We start from the raw sequence: 19,992 nt of genomic DNA on the forward strand, positions 1-19,992 counted from the left end.
ATACTTTTGGTTTGTCCAGACAAGTAAAAGCATGTGCAGTGGCTGTTTCAGAGCTTTGCATGGACTCACCAGCATGCTGGAGCTGCCTCCGGCAGTGAAAACCTGCCTCCCCTGCCTTAGGACACTAAGTTCCATCTTCCTTACAACCCAGCTTTTGACTTGCAACAAAACATACAATTCACAGGTTTTGGACAACCCACTCCACTGACATTCAGATGAAATTGGTTAATAGGTTCAACCAAGCATTGCTGTCAAGCATAGGAACAGAGAGGGCACAGGAAAGAAAGGAAATGGATAATGTGTATAGGATGCATTTGCATGAGAAACTAGTATTGAACACATAAAACAGCCTCATAGAAGAAAAATACACCCATCTGTCCTCCAATCAGTTCCATCAGGAAATGCAGTCTGGGACAAGAGAACATTTTTTTCTGAACTGGAGGAGGGAATCTTTATGTAGCATTTATTCCTGCTCACATCTCAATAGGTGGAAAGCTGTCATCAGTCTCAACCCGAGCAGCAGCTCTAATTCCAAGAGACCCAAACAGAAACAAAAGGAAGGTACATTTATTTCACTTCTAGGTTATTCTCCTCAGAATAGACTTTAGAAATACTTTGTATCTGAAACAACACTACCCTGTCCATAGCTCTCCTTTAAAAAAAAATCCGAATGTCTGCAATAGCATTCCTCTACGATGAGCATAAAGACAACAGATTCAAATTGGAAAATTTACAAATGTGCTCAGAAATGTTATTGTTCCACTTCTCACACTGAGATATTATATAAAGAGAAAATGTGAATTCGTTTATCCAGTGAATACAGCACAGCAAAACTGTTGTGTATTAGATCCGTAGATCACATGTACAGTATATTAAATTCACTTAGTAGACAGATCATTATGTTTCCATGTAAAAGCCATTACAAATAATAAATATTTAAATATATGTATGACAAATAATGTGCCAGGATTATGCAGATAATTCATATTTAATTCAGTAGTTGCTTCATTGCTAACAAATAGTAATGACCAGACCACTGCATGTTCTCCACCATGATACATTTACTTTACTCAAATAATTTTCCAAACACATACATGTCTGAATTTTTCAATTAATTTAAGCCTAAGGCACTCAGAGCAAGTAATGAGTATTATCAGGTAGATTCTTGAAAATAAATCTAGCTTATCTCATTTCCTTTCTCATTGCAGTCTTTATCCTGAGGAAGCATCAAAATGTCACTGCTCTCAGAGAAATTAGGTTAGTAGTAGCTCTCTTTTCATGCACCCCTCTCAGAGCAAGGGATAGGTTTGAAGGTCAGTTCAGTGTTCTCCATCAGTACAAAATCATATCTGCACAGCTGCAGCCTACAAAAGCAGAAAAAGAAAAAAAAATTACACAACAGAAAAAGTTAACTTTAACAGAGAAATATTCCAGTGTTTGAATTATTAAACCTCCAGTATTTATCAGCTCTCAGAGACAGTACTCAGGACAAGAAGTGTCTCCTTGTCTAAGTTTATACCCTATTTCATGCATTCCTAGAATAGCTTTGGCAGACTGAAAAACAACCAAACATCAGCTGGATGGTGCAAAGAAGTGTATCACACTACTCTAAAGTACAAAGATGCAGAATTTCATCCATTACAGCTATTAATCTTCAAATTAACTCTTTAGCAGAATGACCCAACATCTGCACAACTCCTGTTAACTCCTGTTAAGGGCCTGAACAATTTATTTTGAATTCCATAGGTAGGAAAATTTCTCTGCTTTTATTTCACAGAAGAAAGTAAAGAACCACATCATAATATTTTCTCTTTCTCTTTCACTTGCAATGACAGCATGTGTAAGAAAGTTTAATGCAAGAAATTTTTCTTCTAAACATCCAGAAAACTCACAGCTGACTAATATTATATGAACAGTTAAAGAGGTCACAAAGGGAGCCATATATACAAGAAAATCGTGCTTTTTGAGGTCAACATAAATGCTCAGCCTTTTAGGGCAGAGGCAGGTCACAGACCTGCTTTTCGTGCACTGTTGTAATGTATGGGGAGAGCTGGTATGAACAGGCAAATGACTGACATACCCTCTGATGGCACCTCCATAGCATACAAGATATGAGATTTATTTTATTTAAAATTATCTTCTCTACTGCTCTGAACTCATAGATGTGGCTATACCACACAGTTCACCTCAGCCTGGGAGGTAGAATACAGTGAAACAGAAAAAGGAGAGAACAGCCCACCAGGCATTTCTGCTGTTGCCCATTATTATGAGATTTCCAACCTGTCTGTATGTGAAAGGACTGTCAGATTTCTACTTAAGAATGTGACACCTTCTAAGGTCTCCCAAAGTTATGACAGTAATTTTATGACTAAGAAGATCAAGACAAATTCTGGTGTTCTGTATAACTCAAAGCATAGAATTTCATCCAATCTTTCATCAACAATTTGTTTTGATTTGAATTCAATGTTTCACTATTATAGTATTTTTGTGTTATTATTTATATCTAACCACAGGGGACAAAACAGCAAACCATAATGCTGAATTCTAGAAATAAAAGCTTATGTTTTCCAACATATTGTATCTCATTTGAAGTGCAATCCATCTCCATCATGATTCTTGAGTAACAGGAAAGCCTCACAGAAGAGTAGACCTGAGCAGGGGGCAGATTCACCAATAAGGAGCAAAACACAAAATAATGCTTTTGTTAGGTGAGGCTTTTTTAACCCCTCACCCCATATGGCTTCTCTGCTGTCTACTAAAAAGCATGAGCATGCCACACTTGTTCAGTAGAGGTATTTACAAGGTCTTCTTTTTATTATTTCTGTTCTTGTTTTGGTCAAAAAACCCCAGAGGTGTCTGGGCTAAGTATCTTTGAGACATTCACCTTCCCCACCAATTGAGTTGGAACTGACTGACAGATTCACAAGCTTTTTTACGATGACTGACACATGGACACACACAAGTTAGCAAAGCTTTCTGGTTTTATTGGTGAGCAGAAATTATTTATCTCAGGGATCAGAAGAAGAGTATGAAAATTATGTGTACCTTTCAGCACTCCCATTTTCACACACCATACGTGTGAATAGTGGACCAGCCCAGCAGACAATTGTCAGTGATACTCCCCAGACTCCCACAGTTTGCTATTAACCCAGACCTGGGGAGACCGAGACTCCTATTGTCTTTTATCCCTGCATCTGTCCCCTGGCTTTTATCTACTTCTTTGTTAAGAATAATTTAAATGTAGCTTCTGGTTGATCATCCTGTATTCAAGTAATTGCTGTAATTATGTGTAAATAAGGTAAATATAGGTAGTTATAATGAGCAATTAGGTAATTATACCAACCAATAGCGCTGTAACATCTGCATTTAAGTTACGTTCACATGCTGATTCAATAGAGTATTTTTCACTGCTCTCTAGAAGTATCTAACATACCTCTACAGCTGCAATCTGATAAGGATCCACATGAAGGACTTTAGTCCTATATTAAAGCATCTCAAGTGCATCTTACTTTTAAACTAACAAGAGACAGACTAACAGGAATGAAAACTCAAACCCAGTAAGGGCTGTTCGCTGAAAATCTCTCTTGTTTGCTTGCTAGATCATTATCTGAGAAAGTCCCAAGTGCTGACAGGCTTACATGAAATATATCTTCTGATTTATCACCATTGGGCTGAGAAAAAAAATTGGAATATGATTTAGAACTTTTCACCCTCTCTCATCACCAAATGCTTTCAAATAAAATCATGCCATTTTCACCTGAGAGCTTGAAACTTATGGCTTTCAATAAATTAATACAGTCAAATGTAGGTACATTCTGGGGTACTATTTTGATTACTGAGTGTTTTGTTTCTTCCTAAGTCTCTCCCATACACCTCCTCCTCTTTCGCAGTAAATCTAAAATAGATTAATTTAAGAAGGTTTCATAAGTTTTGCAAAGTATCATAGCCAATTCCTACTAGGCTATTATCATACACCATATAAGGAATCCTCAAATGTTATATCTCAAGTTAATAAAATATACTCACTTAAGACTTACTAAGTATTGTAATATTACTCTCACTCATTACTCATTTGTTATTACTTATTTGATAAGCATTTTTAGGTTTTTATTTTAAATTCTGAATTTCTTGAATCTCTTTTCATAAGAAACAAATTAACAACTCTCAAATAAAGTACTCTTGCTACTCCTGTATATTTCTTAGCTATTCCATGTAATAAGATCTTTTCACAAGATGCAAATGCAAAATTTAATTGCTAGTATTACTGTATAAGTAAATTTGGAGAATTAAAAAATGAATGTATGGCAACACTGCTGAAATATTTTAAACTAGAATTAATAAAAGCTTATTAATTACACTCAATTACAAAAAAAAAAAAGCAGATTATTTAATTTTAAGTGTAAGCAGACACAGACTGTGTTCTGGTTTTAGAAGAACTTTACCTTCATCAAGAACAGATAAAATATTCCAGCCACACAAGCAGCTGAAGTGCTCCATTTCACACCTGAGTGTGAAAAGCTATGTACAAACACATGAGTAAAATCAGAAAATTGCTTAATAAAATTTATCCTGTGGGGGAGAAGTTGAGGAGGGGGAGTTACACCATGCAGGTGTAAGTCAGGCTGGTCCTTGAAAGCACAGCTGTGACAATATATGTGACGCCTCCATCTACAAGGTGCTGTGCACTAAATGTTAATGTACACAGCAGCTCTTCCACAAGACAAATTTGATCATCAGGAGGATGAGAAGAATATACATGCACTTAGGAAAATGCAATTTAAAAAATTAATGCAGGGAAATACACGTTACTGAGAAAACATACTGAGTAGCTTAGTTGATACCCAGCTGTGATACATAACACTCACCTGTTTGGGTTATTGAGAGATTTCAGCTTCATCTGAAGAATCCTAAGCTTGTGTTTTGGGCCTATCAACGTCTTCGTAGAAAAGGTCAAGGAGATTTTTGCTATTTTTTCAATGTCTTGGTGAAATCCAGTTAGTATTTTGACTCTTTTATATTGCTGAAATGTTGAAGCTTCACTAAAGAAAAATATTTAGTCAGGCTTTTGTTATCTGAGTAATATTCATTGTTGCTAAGCATTATTATTGAACTGGGAGATCTTGTGAGATGTATCAACTTTGAGCATTCAGAACAAGGACACCGGAACAGAATTCAAACCAGTACCAAGCAAGGACCTGGAAAAAGGATCATTTCAGTGTGAGGGCATTGCCCTGACACTGAGCCACAACCAGGAAATGATGCCATGGCCAAGTCTTAACAAACTCAGGATAGTTTTTCAACTTACAAGCTAAGAAGCTAAGAGGTTTAGAAAACTCAGCAAATTAGCCCTATAAAGTGTTAAAAAAAGATTTGAAGACAAAGCAAAACATACCTATTCATCTGTGACTCTACTGTGTTTCCAGCATAGTCTGTTATTTTAACTTTAATGAAACCTCTCCTAATGCTTTTATTCCAGGTAGTAATGTCCAGTAAGTAGTTATACACTGCAGAAAGAAATAGGAAATCATAAGCATCAAAGAATGATCTCAACAGGAAACACTTGGTATTACCACCCTGTTCAACTTATTCACTGGTAGATGATAGGAATAGTGACTCTACTTTTATGCTACCAGTCCAAAGGAGAATAAAAACTGACCTGCTCCTGACCTGCCCTGTGCCCTCAGAAACCCTGACCCGGCCTTCTGTAGCCATCACCAGTATAGGAACCACACACCTTTACCGCTCCCAGTCAGGACACCAATTAAAACTTTCTTTATTTTTTGGCATATTGATTATTACCATTCTCTCCTAAAAGACCAGCCCTCATATGAGGCCTTGTTTTGCTCAAGTTTACAATTTCACTTCTTTTTAAGACCTTTTGTTCATTTCTGTTTCCTCAGGTTTCCAATTATCTAAGAATTAAGGCTTTAATTAATAAATACACATTTTTCAGACTGGTTTCTTTTCCTTCTTGACTTTGCATACTTTTTTCTTCTTGATTTTGCATATTTTCCCTTAAATTTATACTGTCATTACAGTATTTTTTATTCTGCTCCATGTGTCTCCTCCTATCTTTGATAATATTTGTCTCCCTCTTTTTTCCCTTGTATCAGTACCAGAGAGGGGCAAGGGAGAACAATAGTAACAGTTTGGGTTGAGTTGAAAGACACTGGGAAGAGGAGTTATTTTATGTAAATTTTATGTAAAAAATGTATGTAAAATCCATCACTTCATTCACCTCTTCCTTTGGAAGATACAGTGATGACAGCAAGCATGACTGGGCTCATGTGTCCCTGGTCACAAAACTTGCCAAGATGGTGGACAAAACCAATGGGAAAACCTAATTTCACACAAATTCCCTATAAGCCTATCCCCATATCTCAAATCAAAGAACTTACACATAACTAATTAGAAGTGTGTATTGCACTTGTTCAGGGTGCTGAAGTCTTTTAATACAAACAAAAATTGGATGAGAATCTAGGATGGACCTGTATGGATAGGTAGATATCTAAACTGTGCATCTGGAGTCCCTGCCATGAGAGCTCATTCCCACAGAATATAACTCTGAAGCAGTCAGCTGAGTTTTCCCTTCACTGTTTTAATCCTGGGGAGACATGGTGTAGCTTTAGTTGACTTTGGGGTGATCTCCTCCGGGGGTGGAACATAGAGGAGTCTCTTTTTGTTCCCCACCCTGTGGATACAATATTACTGCTAGCAAGAATTTCTCTTGCTTCTTTCCAGTCCCGTGAGATACTTTTCTCTCTCACGAAGATGTTAGCTGAGTTCTATAAACTATGAACACCTGTGACCTTGCAAAGCCTTGTTTATGGTACAGTAGAAAAATATTTTGACAATGGATGTTTTAGGATTTTAGCCAATAGTCCCAAGGGGTGGCTGATCCTTTGACCAATTACACTGTGAAGAAAAAAGTCTATAAAAGAGTTGTAAAATAATTAAATAAATCAATCTTGCTGCACAATTCCTGCCTGTTGGATCTCTCTTTTCCTCCCTACCACTGCAGGATGCCGTGATACCACCCAAGGCAGTCTCGGTTCCCTTTCCTGCTCTCTGAAAACGGGAGCATCAATCCCATCTAAGCAGGTTCTATCAATCCAGCTTTTGCCCTCCCACTTGATTCTCATTATCTGTCTTCCTTCTTCCTCTTGGCAGTCCATCCCACTACTTTTAAAGTTACATTTCTTTCCCAGTTTACACAGTATTACTTTTTCCTCTGCCACCATCATTCTTCTTCCAGTCTGTGAACTGACCCTTAGCTCATGTTTTTTTACATCATTTTACACAGTGGCTCACACTAAGTTGCTACTTTTAACATGCCTCAGATCACTCCAGATCAGCTAAAAAATAACAGTCATAAATTTTTATAAAGAGGTTTTATGTATGTATTTAGTCACTCACTGCAGAACGGGTCTTGGTCTGAGGTATCAAAATAAGCTTTTGTTGGTGAACTATATGGTATCAGCAGTTTTTTCCATCTATCAGCATGATAACCTGAAATTCAAAGTTTAAATATTTCGTTTCAGACATTTAGTAAAATCATGATACACATATAATTACACAAAAAAAATCTCACACAAATTTGGCTTTAATTTTCCTAAATATCCTCTAAGAAAGAAAACTGACTAGAAAAATGAAGGAATCCTCTGAGTATAACAGACTGCAAGTACTTCATTCTTCTAATATATTAGTATCACTAAAATTATCATAATGTAATAGTAACCTCTTTAGTCTAGATACTAACTCCAAAAAGTAGTGCTTTTACACAGACTCCTTCAGAGGTAACAAAAAAAATCCAAAAATGTAGCCCACATATTTGCAGACAGCACCTACAGGACAGCTTTCCTTTCTTTCTTTTGAATCATTAAATATTTTTAAATTCTTTAGCCTATTTGTAGATATTGTTTAATAAAATCTAAAATACTCTGCATCACCCCTAAGCTTATGGATTTAATGTAGAAAGAAAATTATACAATTCCATGATTATTGTCTTTGGGGCTTGATAACAGTCCTTGTTCCTAGAATGGATGATGCTATTCTCCCCCTGTTAATCTCTCTACCTAGACTGGATGAGGAGGGCTAATTCCAGGCTGCACAGCTGCCACTGCAAAGCAGGAAGAAGGAAAGATTGCAGCAGAAGGGTGTTGCATCCCCACGCAGTTCCCAGACTCAGCAGCTGACTGGGGAAATATTTCTCGACCTCTTCCTTGGGAATTCTGTCCAAGTGCATCAGGCATGGCTAATAAACATGCTGGGGAAGTCCTGGAGTCTTTCTGTCCTACTGTAAAGGCTCATTATGGTTGGGGTTTTTTATAAAACAGCACACAGATCTGTCTATCTATGCTTTTTCTTCAAAATTGATCTAATTAATATAGGGCGTACACCCTTGTATAAGGATGTAAAAAAAGACAAGATACAAGTTGAAAGTCAGCTTCTAGTTATGCATTTTAAAAATTTCATTCTAAAGTAAAGCTTGCCAACAAAGAAATGCTCAGAAAATTGTAGCTCTTTTCAAGCTGCACCCAGATCCTCCCTAAAAGCAACAAACCCCCAAAACAACTAAAATCCCCTCCAAATAAAAGCTTGATGCCAAAGGAAGAGCCAGAGAAACCATGAAGTTGCTGTAAACATTATTACTCTTAAATAGGTACTCTAGGGATCATAAGACACTCTTAAAGCCTGAAGTGATGAACTAAGTACAAGCAGTTTCTCTCTAGAAAGGGGAAACACTGAGTCCATTCCACACTGGAAAGCATAGAGACCAAAGACTAGGAACATTCAGCACCTGCGCCTAGCAGAGGTAACTATAAAGTAGACAAACCCATGAACTTTAAACTACTTTAAAAGTAGTACTTTGACTTCCCAGGAAATCTCACCCAGCCCAGAAGAGATATGGTAACACTTACCCAGTACTGGGCAGGACATTGGCTGGAAAGCATCACAATCAACACATTTTCCTCTCTTGTAATCCAAGTAAGAGTCACAAGGATATGTTATTATGTCACACTTGGTTTTCAAAGATGATAAGAAGAGGAAGACAGATCTTTGATGGTCACATTTAAAATAATGTAATCCTTCAGGGAAACAAACAAAAAAAAGAAGTATAAAAAGAATATGTAATAATTTCTATTAATGAAAAAAAGGTGTTGTAAAAGTAGAATCACAGAATGGTTTGGGTTGGAAAGGACTTTAAATGTCATCTTGTTCCAACCCCTCTACCTTGGGCAGTGACACCTTCCACTAGACCAGGTTGCTCAAAGCCCAATCAAATCTGGCCTTGAACACTTCCACAGTTCATCCTGTGGTACATCCACAACTTCCCTGGGAAACCTGTGCCAGTGTTTTACCACTCTCTGAGTGACAGTCTTGGCAAAAAAAAATTACCATGAGGAACACTGCAGAGATTCTTCTCTCTAATTGTCTGGGAAAATAAATTCCTTCCTTTCCTGACAAAGCAAACTATGGGAATTGTAGAGATGAAGATGATGCTGGCTTAAGGGATTCTCCCATACACATACACACACACACACAAGTGGAAGTTTTATGCCTTTGCAGCAGCTCTAACTGGTAGCAGCACTGTGCAGATTAGTAATGGGAAACACTGACAGAAACAAAAGAGTAAACAAAAATAATTGCCAGCAACCTTGCCTGCGATTCATGGAGGTTGAAATAAGAAAAATTCTGCATCAAAAGATCATTTCATAAAACTGTTTTCATCCTAGAACCTAAAAGACATTTCCAAAACCAAAACCTTGCTCATCATTGCCAGCCAGGAGGAACCTAAAACATAGGGGGGATGTGGAAACCTTGCCTTCCATGTCATATGCAAGGAATCCTGCCCAAACCACAGGGACACAAACACCTTCCCCCATGCCTTGACCTACATAACCATGGAAAAACAATGATCAGTATTTTCAGGTTGTATATATAATACAATAACATAATTCCATCACACCAATATTAATGATATGATGGGATATATATGTTATAGCAAGATTATTTTCAAATATCTTTATTATTTTTCTTTTGCTGCATAGGGATGGAAAAGAAAGAATACAGTCTCAGCTCCCATATCACTGACGAAGTGCAGTGTACATTCAATTCAATTTAACCTTTTTTTTTGATCTCAAACTGTGTTTCTCATTAAATAAACACAATTTTATTTACCACTAAAAAATGTTTTTGGACAACCAGGCTGATCCATTCCTCCATTTGGATAGAAATCAATGGTTCCTAAAGGCTTCTTGAAACCTAGTGCTAAAGTAAAAAGATAATGAATGAAAAAAACCATAAACAGAATTATGAAGGCAATTATTTATCATCACATTCACTCCAAAAACCACATAGGTCTTAAAGAAAATTTTTGCAAGTATACCATACTTTTTGTACTGTAAATCAAAATTTATCTCATACTATGAAATAAATTCAAGGGTTTTTTTCTTCTTAAGAATATTATATATATGTAAAATACTGTACACAAATGTATACAAAATTGTGTAAGATTCCTACTGCTACAAAAGGGAAAGAACAGAAAAAGCTGTAACTGAGATATTATTTACATAAATAAATTTATGAAATTCATATTCTCTCCAGGAACCAAAATTCTTTCCCAATGCAATTTTCATTAGAGTACAATTTTCCATTTTTTGCAGGACATTGGATTCTGAATATTAGCAAATCAAAGTAAGAAAATCTGTATCTGTCCTATAAAAGTAAGCAAAATTCCATGAGTAAGAATTAATTCAATCTGACCTACCTTCCTTTTTACCACACATTATCTTTATTCACATAATAGGAACATTACAAAAATTGGTACTGTACAGACTCATACACAAATTTGTAAACTAAAATGCTTAATTTTTAATATTACTAAAGAAACTGATATGAAACTATACAAATAATGGGACAACTGTGGTGTGAAATGTTTACTTATGGTTTTTAAAGAAGAAATGAAACCAGATTAAAGCATAGATGAAGCAGATTTTCCAATGATCCTCTTTTTAACCTTACAGTAACACACTCTACAATTTTAAGCAGTGGCTCTGTGGTGTACTAAGCTGATACAGCAGAGCCTGGCTGTCTCAGAAGGGATTAATTCAGTGATAACCATGTGCTTGCAGCCTCTGTGTTCATACACACTTGCACAGCAAAAGAATGTTCGTGGTAACACAAAATATACTCCTGCAGCACTTCTTGGATGTTACTGAGATAGCTTATCCCTTCTCTTTTGCTTTCCTGCCTTTCCTCCAGCTGAAATAGGCAAGTCAAGGCTATGTCATTACCATCAGTATCTGAATGGATTACATCCACAAACTGTGCATCAGTAGGATCCAGTCTCTGCTCTGGTGGTTCTCCAGTGAATGAAGGGCCTGCTGGATCCAGACCTAAATAAAAACAATATTTGCATCATAAATCCTGGGCTCCTTCTGCAGATATATACGAAGACCAACATCTGAGCATTATTCAGCAGTGATTCTTCATTTTCCTGACATAAAATTTAAAAAATAGCACATTTCTTCTTGTTAAATTGTTAAGAAAAGCAAAGATTCCTACTACAAGACTGATCAACCCATATCTATGACTTTCTCTCTCTCCCTAACTAGATGTGCTCATATCCCATTTATTCAGATGACTATAAATCAACAGCATTGGGGATCAAATCAAGAGAATTCATTTTGTCCCTTTCCCCAGAAAATACCAGATCTATGATACACTTCATAAAACCAAAATGCACAATATAACTGCTCTCACCACCAGAACACAACTGTCAGACACTCAGGTAGCATATCATTTAACTTGAGTGGCTTTTAGATGTAGCACTCAATTTTCATTTGAGAGACTAGAGGTAACCAGGTTGGAAAATTTAATCTGTAATTTATTTCCTGAAGGCAGACTTTCCCAATTTCCTGAACTGCTATCAGGGCTATATTTTTCCTCATGTATGTCATTAAATATTCAGTTCTCGTTTGTCGATGTCTCAGTGCTCTGACAACAATACAAGGTACAATAGAATATGTGCACTGGGATTAAAAGCCTTACCTGTAATTCTGCCAAGTTTGCCATTATACTTCTGGCCAACAAAACCAGCTATATGAGCCCCAAGACTGACTCCAATCATATACACAGAGTCAAGAGAAGCTCCATCCACCTAGCAGGGGGGAAAAACACCAAAGCCATAGTCACACACATAATTAACTAAACAGAAATCACTAGAATTTTTTATTTTTGATTTTTTCTCAGTACTGTAAGTTATATTTCAAACCTTTTAGCTCTAAAAACAAATGGAAATTACAAAGTTCCTTTCAGTTTGCAATTCTATACTAGTTAAAGTGTAGTAATTATGAAAATTTTTAACTAGAAAAATGTAAAAAGGAAGTTCAAGTCACATTTCTCCTGAAATGTCGCACTAGTTAGAAGGGGAACAGGGAAGGGAAGAGGAAGACATTTATCAGATATAAGAAAGGTGACCCAAAACTATGAATGAGGAAACAAAAATCTTGCCCTGCTTTATCCTTCCAATAAAATAAATTAAAAACATAATACCATTAACAAATACTTATTCCACACAACTGCTGAATAATGGTACCAAATGCACAGCTCAAAATGCCCGTTCTACAAAGCAGGCAGTATTCAAAAAAACCCAAACCAAAACCTACTGAAGAACTCTAAAACAATGTCAGTGGACCAAGTTGGAATCCCTGCAAAAGGATGGGGTGACACACAGGATCTGGAATATTAATATGCCTCAAAATAAATTAACAAAGGCCTCACAACAGCTTGTAAGTGTGAAAGCGATAGCTGTGGGACACTACAGACACCCCTCCCACCACTTTCAGGACTCACACTGTCACTTCTGTAAACAGCAATTAATTTGGAGACTCTCCTTTATAGTCCTATTTAATTTTTTTTATTCCATAACAACAAATCTACTGTTGGCATAATTGCAAATTGCTATCACTGTATCTAGTCCCAGAGGACAGATTCTGATAGGCTTTCTCTCCTTTCACCTCAGTCTTTCTCAATATGCTGGATGTTTTTCTCAAATTCCACGTGAGTATTTTTTTACTGCACAGCATGCAAAATTTCTGAGAATGGCTGAGAAATAAGTGGTGAGAAAAGATGAAAATTCAAGTGACAAATCAGACAATGACATAAATAACATCATAACATGGTTTGTTCATTTGGTCAAGCAATAAATCTGAAGCCCAGTTAAGACCACTGGTATCAACTATTGTTTCAGCAACTGCCTCTAGAGACAAGAGGTTAATACCACTTTGGAATTAATATTTATATCTTTACCAGTGGTTTACTCCTCATTTTAAATCTTTATTTATAGTAGATTAACAGTGAAAAGAGTAGTGCAATGCCTTTGTAAAATGTTAGCACTGCATACTATTTGAACATCTCTCCCTTCCTCTCCCCACTGGTGAATTTACTCTTTCCAGAAGGCCTAAAACTTCCAGCTGGTTCAAGAAATAAGATGCACTTTCAGGCACATTTCAGTGAAAGGCAAGTAAGAACTCAGGTGAAGTTAAATATGTGCAATAATAACTGCATATAAAGTTAGTAATACCTTTATAAAGAAATGTGATTTGATATTGTTCACTGGACTTCTCTATAGATATATTTTGAATATCCACTCCCACTCAAACCGTGCTCTTTAAACTTATTCAGAACAGATGCAACGCTCTGCCTTACCAGCATCTGGTCAACATAATTCTTCAGTATTTCTGCAACTTTTCTGCAGTTTTCCACAGCAGTTATGTAATTCACAGTGGTAGCACCACGATTCCAATCAACTATAATGAGATTAATATCCTCTGAAGACAGTAAAAGCTTCTTCATGTCACCCAGCCATGCTGGAGGAGATCCTGTTGGCCTGAAGCCATGAATAACAAAGACAATTTTCTTGGTTGTATTAAGGTACTCAGATGCAGTAACGTTGTGTTCAATGAGTCTCTCAGAACAATTTTGATTTTCCCTTGTGTATAGGAGCAGCTGAACATGGAGTTCTGTTCCAGACAAAGCATTGCCTATGTTAAGATCTGTAAATTCGGGACATTTTTGTTCCTCATCTGAAAAAGATGAAAATGTTAAGACAGTCATTTGATGAGTTGGACTACCTGAAATACCACCTCTTCACTTTTCATATCTCCTTCTGCTGAAAGTGGACAACTTCCATTTTCTTCACTCTTGACCTTTGGATTGAGGTGTCAAAACATGCACTGAACATGTGGCAAGGAGCCACAGTTTAACTAATGACTCTGCAGATACCACTATGCTCCTCTGAACCCTTCAAATGTGAAATTACCCTAATTTTTCCTGAACAGTGTAGTTTCTCCTTATAGGTACTAATTAGTAGTCTGTGTTGATAAGATCCTTTACTTCACCATCAAATGCAGGTTCTCAGAATTTTTTCACAAGTGTGTGTTATATAAACAGGAAGGCTGTTGTGGTTGTTTCTTCCTCTTTGGGCCAGGGTGGCAGTGCTGCCAATCCTTAGACCTTATTTGCTTGATCTAGCAATAAGAAATAGCTGCGTGACAATACAGGGATAATCCAGAACCCTTTCCTAGCTTTGGATCACCATAATGACACCATTACCAAGAAACAAAGACAGAAGAAACAAAAGATCTTGTTCTGAGGTGGAAAAAATAAGAATTAAGGTCAGTGTACATAATGGCACAAGACGAACAGTAGGATTTAGAATTTCTGTCTGTTCTTGGACAGTTAGGGTGTACCAGGTTAAACTTGTCAACAAGAGGATGGAGATTTCAAAAGAGTCTAAAAAGACGAAACTTCTCCCTGTCTGGTTATCAACATCCAAAGTTCACACTTTAAAAATATCTTTTGGCTGCTGAGGTCACATGGTGTGGATAAACCACTTCAGGACTCTGGGCAGAACACCAACACCTGTCACAGTTCTTCTGCTGTGGCCTCTTCACCTTTCTTATGGTGTTAGCTGGGTTTTGGCCAGGAAAATCTGGGCCCATCTCTTGACTTCTAGTGGGCTATGTTATTTTACACAAGACTTTTGTCTCTCTGGTATTTGATGGCACCATTCTCAAGTCTTCTATCATTAAAGTCTTTGCAAAACAAGTAATATTCTAGAAAGCAGAAGTGAGAAGGAAAATAGTACCTTCTTAGTTCCTTAAAAATAATATAAAAAAATAAATTGAATTTCTCGGATTTTTGAATCATAAGAGAAGCAGTTCTAGCTCTTCTCCTTTTCCCAATGGGCAGGTCACAGGCAGAACCAAATCCACCACTTCTGAGATGGACAGCAAGCCTGCACTCCTTTCTAAAGCTGCAAAAGGCAAGTGTGGGTGGCCTACAAGGTATCTGAAATATGTGTTCATATTTCAATAAGTAAACGACGTGAATTATGGCACTCCAGGTGCAGTAAAGATGCTGCAAAGGCACTAAAGGCAATAATTCACTAATTTAGGGAACTAGACCAATCACCTCTAATGCCAAACCATGTATCTCCAAGTGATGCCTTAGGTTTTAACGTTCATGTTTTTCAAATCCTGTACTGCCTGGTGTGTAACTCTGAAGTTTCCTGTAGCCTGTTAACTTCTGCTCTCTCTTGCCTGCTCTCCAAGGACACCCTAGACTGTCCCAGGCCCAAAATGTGTAAACCAAAGCCCCTAAAGCAGGGGTCAAGCTTGGGGAAATTACATCATTAACTGAAGCTTTAATTGGAGAACTAACTCTGATATGCAAATGAACCAAACCTATAAAAGTGTGAAGAACTCATGACCTGTCATCCATCTTGGGGTCCATTTTGGCAATGGCCTCTGGCTCCCCAGGGGTACCTTTGAAGGCCCTTCAAATAAATACCTACCTTTATTCCCTTATTCTTGTCTAGCCTCTGTTTTTAAGTGGCTGCTTCAGTCATCACAAGGACTAGATTGGTCACCTCTCAACAGGACATCACAAAAAACCATTGGATATAGTCCAAACCAGAGCAGGCTTGAAGATACAGAGTGTTAAAAACAGACTGAAACTCCCTGCTGCAAATTGACCAGAAAAAACTTTCATGCCTATCATCATGTATGTTATGACAGTAACTGCAAATATTACATGGAGAAAAAGACAGAATTATATTTCAAAATAAATACCATTGTTTTCCTCATTTAAACGCTGAATAATATACATAAATTTTACTGAGATAACCAGACAGGTTATTAACTAAGTAGTGATACAAGAAGGCAACTCATTTCATCACTTGGACTTATCCAAGAAGTTCTGAAACTGAAAGGTTTTTGGCTGAAGTGGACTTGAATTTAGTGAAAATAATAATCAAGAACCTGGTAAAATGTCATGCATGTGACATGATACTAAGATATTAACAATATGTGTCCCATTTGATTTCTAGTTTTCATATATTTATATATGATGATAAAACTAGAATATAAATTACATTACACTAACTTCCTCTACAAAGTGGAAATAAAACCAATCACTTGATTATATTTTCAAAGGTACAACATGAAACTCTCAATTTTTCCTGATGTGGTCTTTAAATCCAAGTTTAATCACTGATCCTTAAAATTCACTCCTTCATATCTAATATATAAAAGATTCATGCTAAAATATTGCTCTGTATCCCTTTAAATATTTTGATTTTTTTTTAATCATTTGATTGGTAGAAATAAAAGTTATTTCTTCTAAAACCAGTGAAATGACAGTGAAATAAACCAGACACAGTCTGTTCCATGGGAGTGAGAAATCTATCACAAGGAAATCATTTTAACTGACAAACCTATTTACTAGCTGGCAAATGTCAAAGGAAAGCAACTCGTTTACTCTCGGCTGTGCAATGACAGAAGTTATTCTTTCAAAAGTAAATAGAGAAAAAAATGAAATGGCTATGTCTTTCTGTGGAATTAGATAAGACCTACAAATAGATTCATTTGAATTGTTTAGCAAGGAGTCATCGGGGGAAGTTTTTCAAACTCCTGTTTCTCATTGAATACTGGAAGCAATACCCAGCTGCCCTTTGTGCACCCTTGTTGGAGTACTCACTTTTTTCTGTACAATCAAAACATACATGTAGGCGTTGGGATGTTACACATTCAGTTTAAGCAAGTTAATGGATAATTTTAACTTTCCTGTGCACATTTGTAAGCATTTTAATCGTCTTCTGTGGTTGAAAAGGGGAAAATCTTAAGTGTACAGTCTTTTTTTTGTAACTAAAGTTTACTATTTAAAAATGTAACACATAACTTGAAGATCTAAGCACCTATCAAATCAGTAACAACCAACAAACTCACATTAGTATATTAAGACTATTTCATGATTACGTCTACTTTGTACAAAGTGCACATACCTGAGCAGGTCTCTGGGCAAAGTACAGCCTGAGATAAAGTATCAGGCTTGGTTCTATTTACTTTAAAATGAAAACATGTCTCAGTTTCAAAGTTATTGAATTCTTTTTACTAATAATCTGCCCCATTAGGCATAATTAATAAGATTTTATTTTAATCTTTTGGCCAATTTAAATGAAGGAATATTAATGTTTTTAATGTTTGATTAAAGCAAAGATCACAAGTAAGCTAATGGTTCTTACCTGATTTCACCCAGTATATCAAACAGATGAAGAAACACAATTTCAGCATGTGGAAGTGGAGAAAAAGTGATGTGCAATATCCACAGAAAAGTGGCAAATTGAGTGTTTCCTTATGCTAGATTTCTAACACCACTGAATGACACCAATGAAGTGAGTAGGAAGCAGAAAGTAAAGCTGTAGTCAAGCTTCTGCAACTTATGACTCCTCCTGTTGAGTGACTTCAGTGGGTAGAGTGGTTTCTGGGCTTTGAGGGTTGGGACTGGTTTTTAATCTATTTCCCTGTCTGGCTTTCAGCAGATTTACACGTAAGCAAGTGATGTCATGTATTACTGACAACTCCTGCATAGGTGGAGTTTAGGAAGTGGGGTAACTAGTGGTGCATCCCATTAAAGATCATAGTGTGGGGGGTTTTGATTGTGTCACTGTATTGCAACTAGTGGCACTGAGATGGGCAAAAGGAACCTAGAAGAAAAAGTCGTCCTGGTGACAAAAGGATATTCCTGTCAGAACTTGAAAATAATTCTGAGAACTGTGTCTCCAGAGTTAATTTTTCCATACAATTATCATCTGAGCTTTTCCAAGGATTCATTCTCTAATCTAGATTCTGAGATGGTCTGCAAAAGCATCTCTGGCAGAGAGATGGAGCTTAGAGCCCCACAAACCTCACCCAGACACTGATTTGCCATGTGTTTTTTAACCTCATTCCCTCTGTATCCCAGCTGCAAAACAAATGAAGAAATATTTATTTTTATGAAGCTCATTTATTTACAAATCACTTCCCTGGGTAAATACAAGAGTACAGACTACAGGTTTTTAAAGTTTATGGTGAGGCAAAGAGGCAGATAAGCCCTGCATTATTCATGTGTGAAGTGTGGATGCTCAGTTTGCCTATATCTGTGAACCAATTATTTCCAGTTCAGGAGAAAGAAAAACATACCATAACCATTCAAGTATGATGTAAATGCACCCTAGGAAGGTTAATTGTATAGTGTATCCTTCACAGTCCTTCTAAACATAAGGTCTAGGTTTCCTTTGTTTCCTTCCACTACAATTAAGGGGATGTTTGTGTATGTGTTTCATTACTTAATTTTGAGTGATCAGTCTCTTCAGCTTTATGAATCTGAGCAGCTCATCAAAGCTGTGGTGCACAAGTTTTTGCAACAGACAGCCTTTAGGAGGTGTCATCAAAGGTGTCTTCTCCACTTTGAATGCAGTCACAAGGAAAAAAAGACGCAGTGTATGTGCTGGTATGAAAATCAACTCAGCTCAACAAATGACCTTTAATTAATTTTTTGCTTCCATTTCTCAAATATGTCACTTTGTTTGGAGTAAAGTTCACTATAGCAGCTCTTGTAATTCCTTTGCACTCCCCTGTTGTCTCAAATCTTTGACACTTTCTCCAATATTACTACAAAAGCACAGCTTTACTGACAACACATACTGCTTAAAACAAGTAATGACAGGGTCCTCCCTCTCCCTACTTTTTAATCTAGGTTATTGTTACAACAAAAAACTTAGTGCACCAAAGAAACCTCCAGTCAGGGAGCCTCAGCATGCACTCCACCTACAGTACACAAGTCAAAGCATGGAGAGATCAACACCACTAAAACCAAACAGGTAATAGCCCTAGTAAAACATTTACTGGGCTTATTCAAGAGCCAATCACCTGATCTCAGAAGAAAATCTTACGTATGTACTTTTACATGTACTTAATGCCACTAGTTGTGAATAAACTGCTAACATTTGTTCTTTTACACAGAAACAGGGAAAAGAGAGGAAATTTCAAGTTTCTCTTGAACTGAAAACTGAAATAAGTCCATCTCACAGTAATGTTTATATAACCCCCCACAAAATGTTTTCAAAGCCCTCTGGAATCAGTGTAGGGAAAGGACTCCCATACCAAATCAGAAAGTTTTGTGGTATTAATCAGGGTGTTGAACTGCGGTGAGCTCATGTCTCTGTCATGTGACAAGGGAATTGTGCTCATCAACAGTGGCGCTTGTGCTTCTGAGAAATTCATAAATCTCAATTCCTGTTACTGGTTACACTGTAGGTTCTACTGCCGGCCCACTGCCAGGTAAATCCTTCATGGTGACTCCGAGTTTCAGGTACACTGACAAACAGATGCAACACTCCAAAGTTCAGCTATTTCCCATCCCGCTTCGCTGCATTGTTGTTATGCCCACTCATTATGCCTTGTGCTTTTCCCACAAGGATGCACTCCTTCTCCCGCTGAAATTCAGAGTTATCTGCTTCAAAAGTGCTTTACACAAACCAGTGGAGGATGCTGGCACTGCTTCTTCAGGACTTTGTCCCCCACAGTGCTCAGGACGGTCAGAGTAGCACCTGCTGAATGAACCCTGATACTTTTAGGGGAGCCCACAGACTGCCAGATACTAAAA

The 19,992-nt window shown here is 37.1% G+C and overlaps 1 protein-coding gene and 1 pseudogene across 2 annotated transcripts; one reads left to right on the forward strand and one right to left on the reverse strand.

The window, feature by feature from the left end:
- Nucleotides 1-545: 545 nt before the first annotated feature.
- On the reverse strand, nt 546-17,854 carry LIPI (lipase I). Of its 2 annotated transcripts, XM_010399529.4 has the most exons (10): nt 17,591-17,854; nt 13,714-14,090; nt 12,055-12,163; nt 11,298-11,399; nt 10,183-10,272; nt 8,922-9,089; nt 7,417-7,509; nt 5,393-5,504; nt 4,866-5,039; nt 546-1,364 (listed from the first exon to the last, which is right to left on the reverse strand). In XM_010399529.4, the coding sequence occupies exons 1-10, from the start codon at nt 17,637-17,639 to the stop codon at nt 1,277-1,279; spliced, it is 1,362 nt and encodes a 453-aa protein (XP_010397831.3). In that variant the 5' UTR covers nt 17,640-17,854; the 3' UTR covers nt 546-1,276. The 2 variants fall into 2 exon arrangements, with proteins under 2 accessions (XP_010397831.3, XP_019141436.3); XM_019285891.3 differs by lacking the exon at nt 10,183-10,272.
- A 2,020-nt stretch (nt 17,855-19,874) lies between these two features.
- Nucleotides 19,875-19,992, forward strand: part of LOC104689445 — a 32,885-nt pseudogene continuing 32,767 nt past the window's right edge.

The sequence above is a fragment of the Corvus cornix genome, chromosome 1 (assembly GCF_000738735.6).
Source record: "Corvus cornix cornix isolate S_Up_H32 chromosome 1, ASM73873v5, whole genome shotgun sequence".
Taxonomy (NCBI): Eukaryota; Metazoa; Chordata; class Aves; order Passeriformes; family Corvidae; genus Corvus; species Corvus cornix.

Excerpts from the sequence above, each read along its gene's own strand:
- LIPI (XM_010399529.4), bottom strand. The coding sequence starts at position 17,639 with ATGCTGAAATTGTGTTTCTTCATCTGTTTGATATACTGGGTGAAATCA. Across the intron at positions 9,090-10,182 it reads TCCAAAAACATTTTTTAGTG|GATTACATTATTTTAAATGT; the intron begins GTAAATAAAATT and ends GTTTCCCTGAAG. Across the intron at positions 5,040-5,392 it reads GTAGAGTCACAGATGAATAG|TGAAGCTTCAACATTTCAGC; the intron begins GTATGTTTTGCT and ends ATTTTTCTTTAG.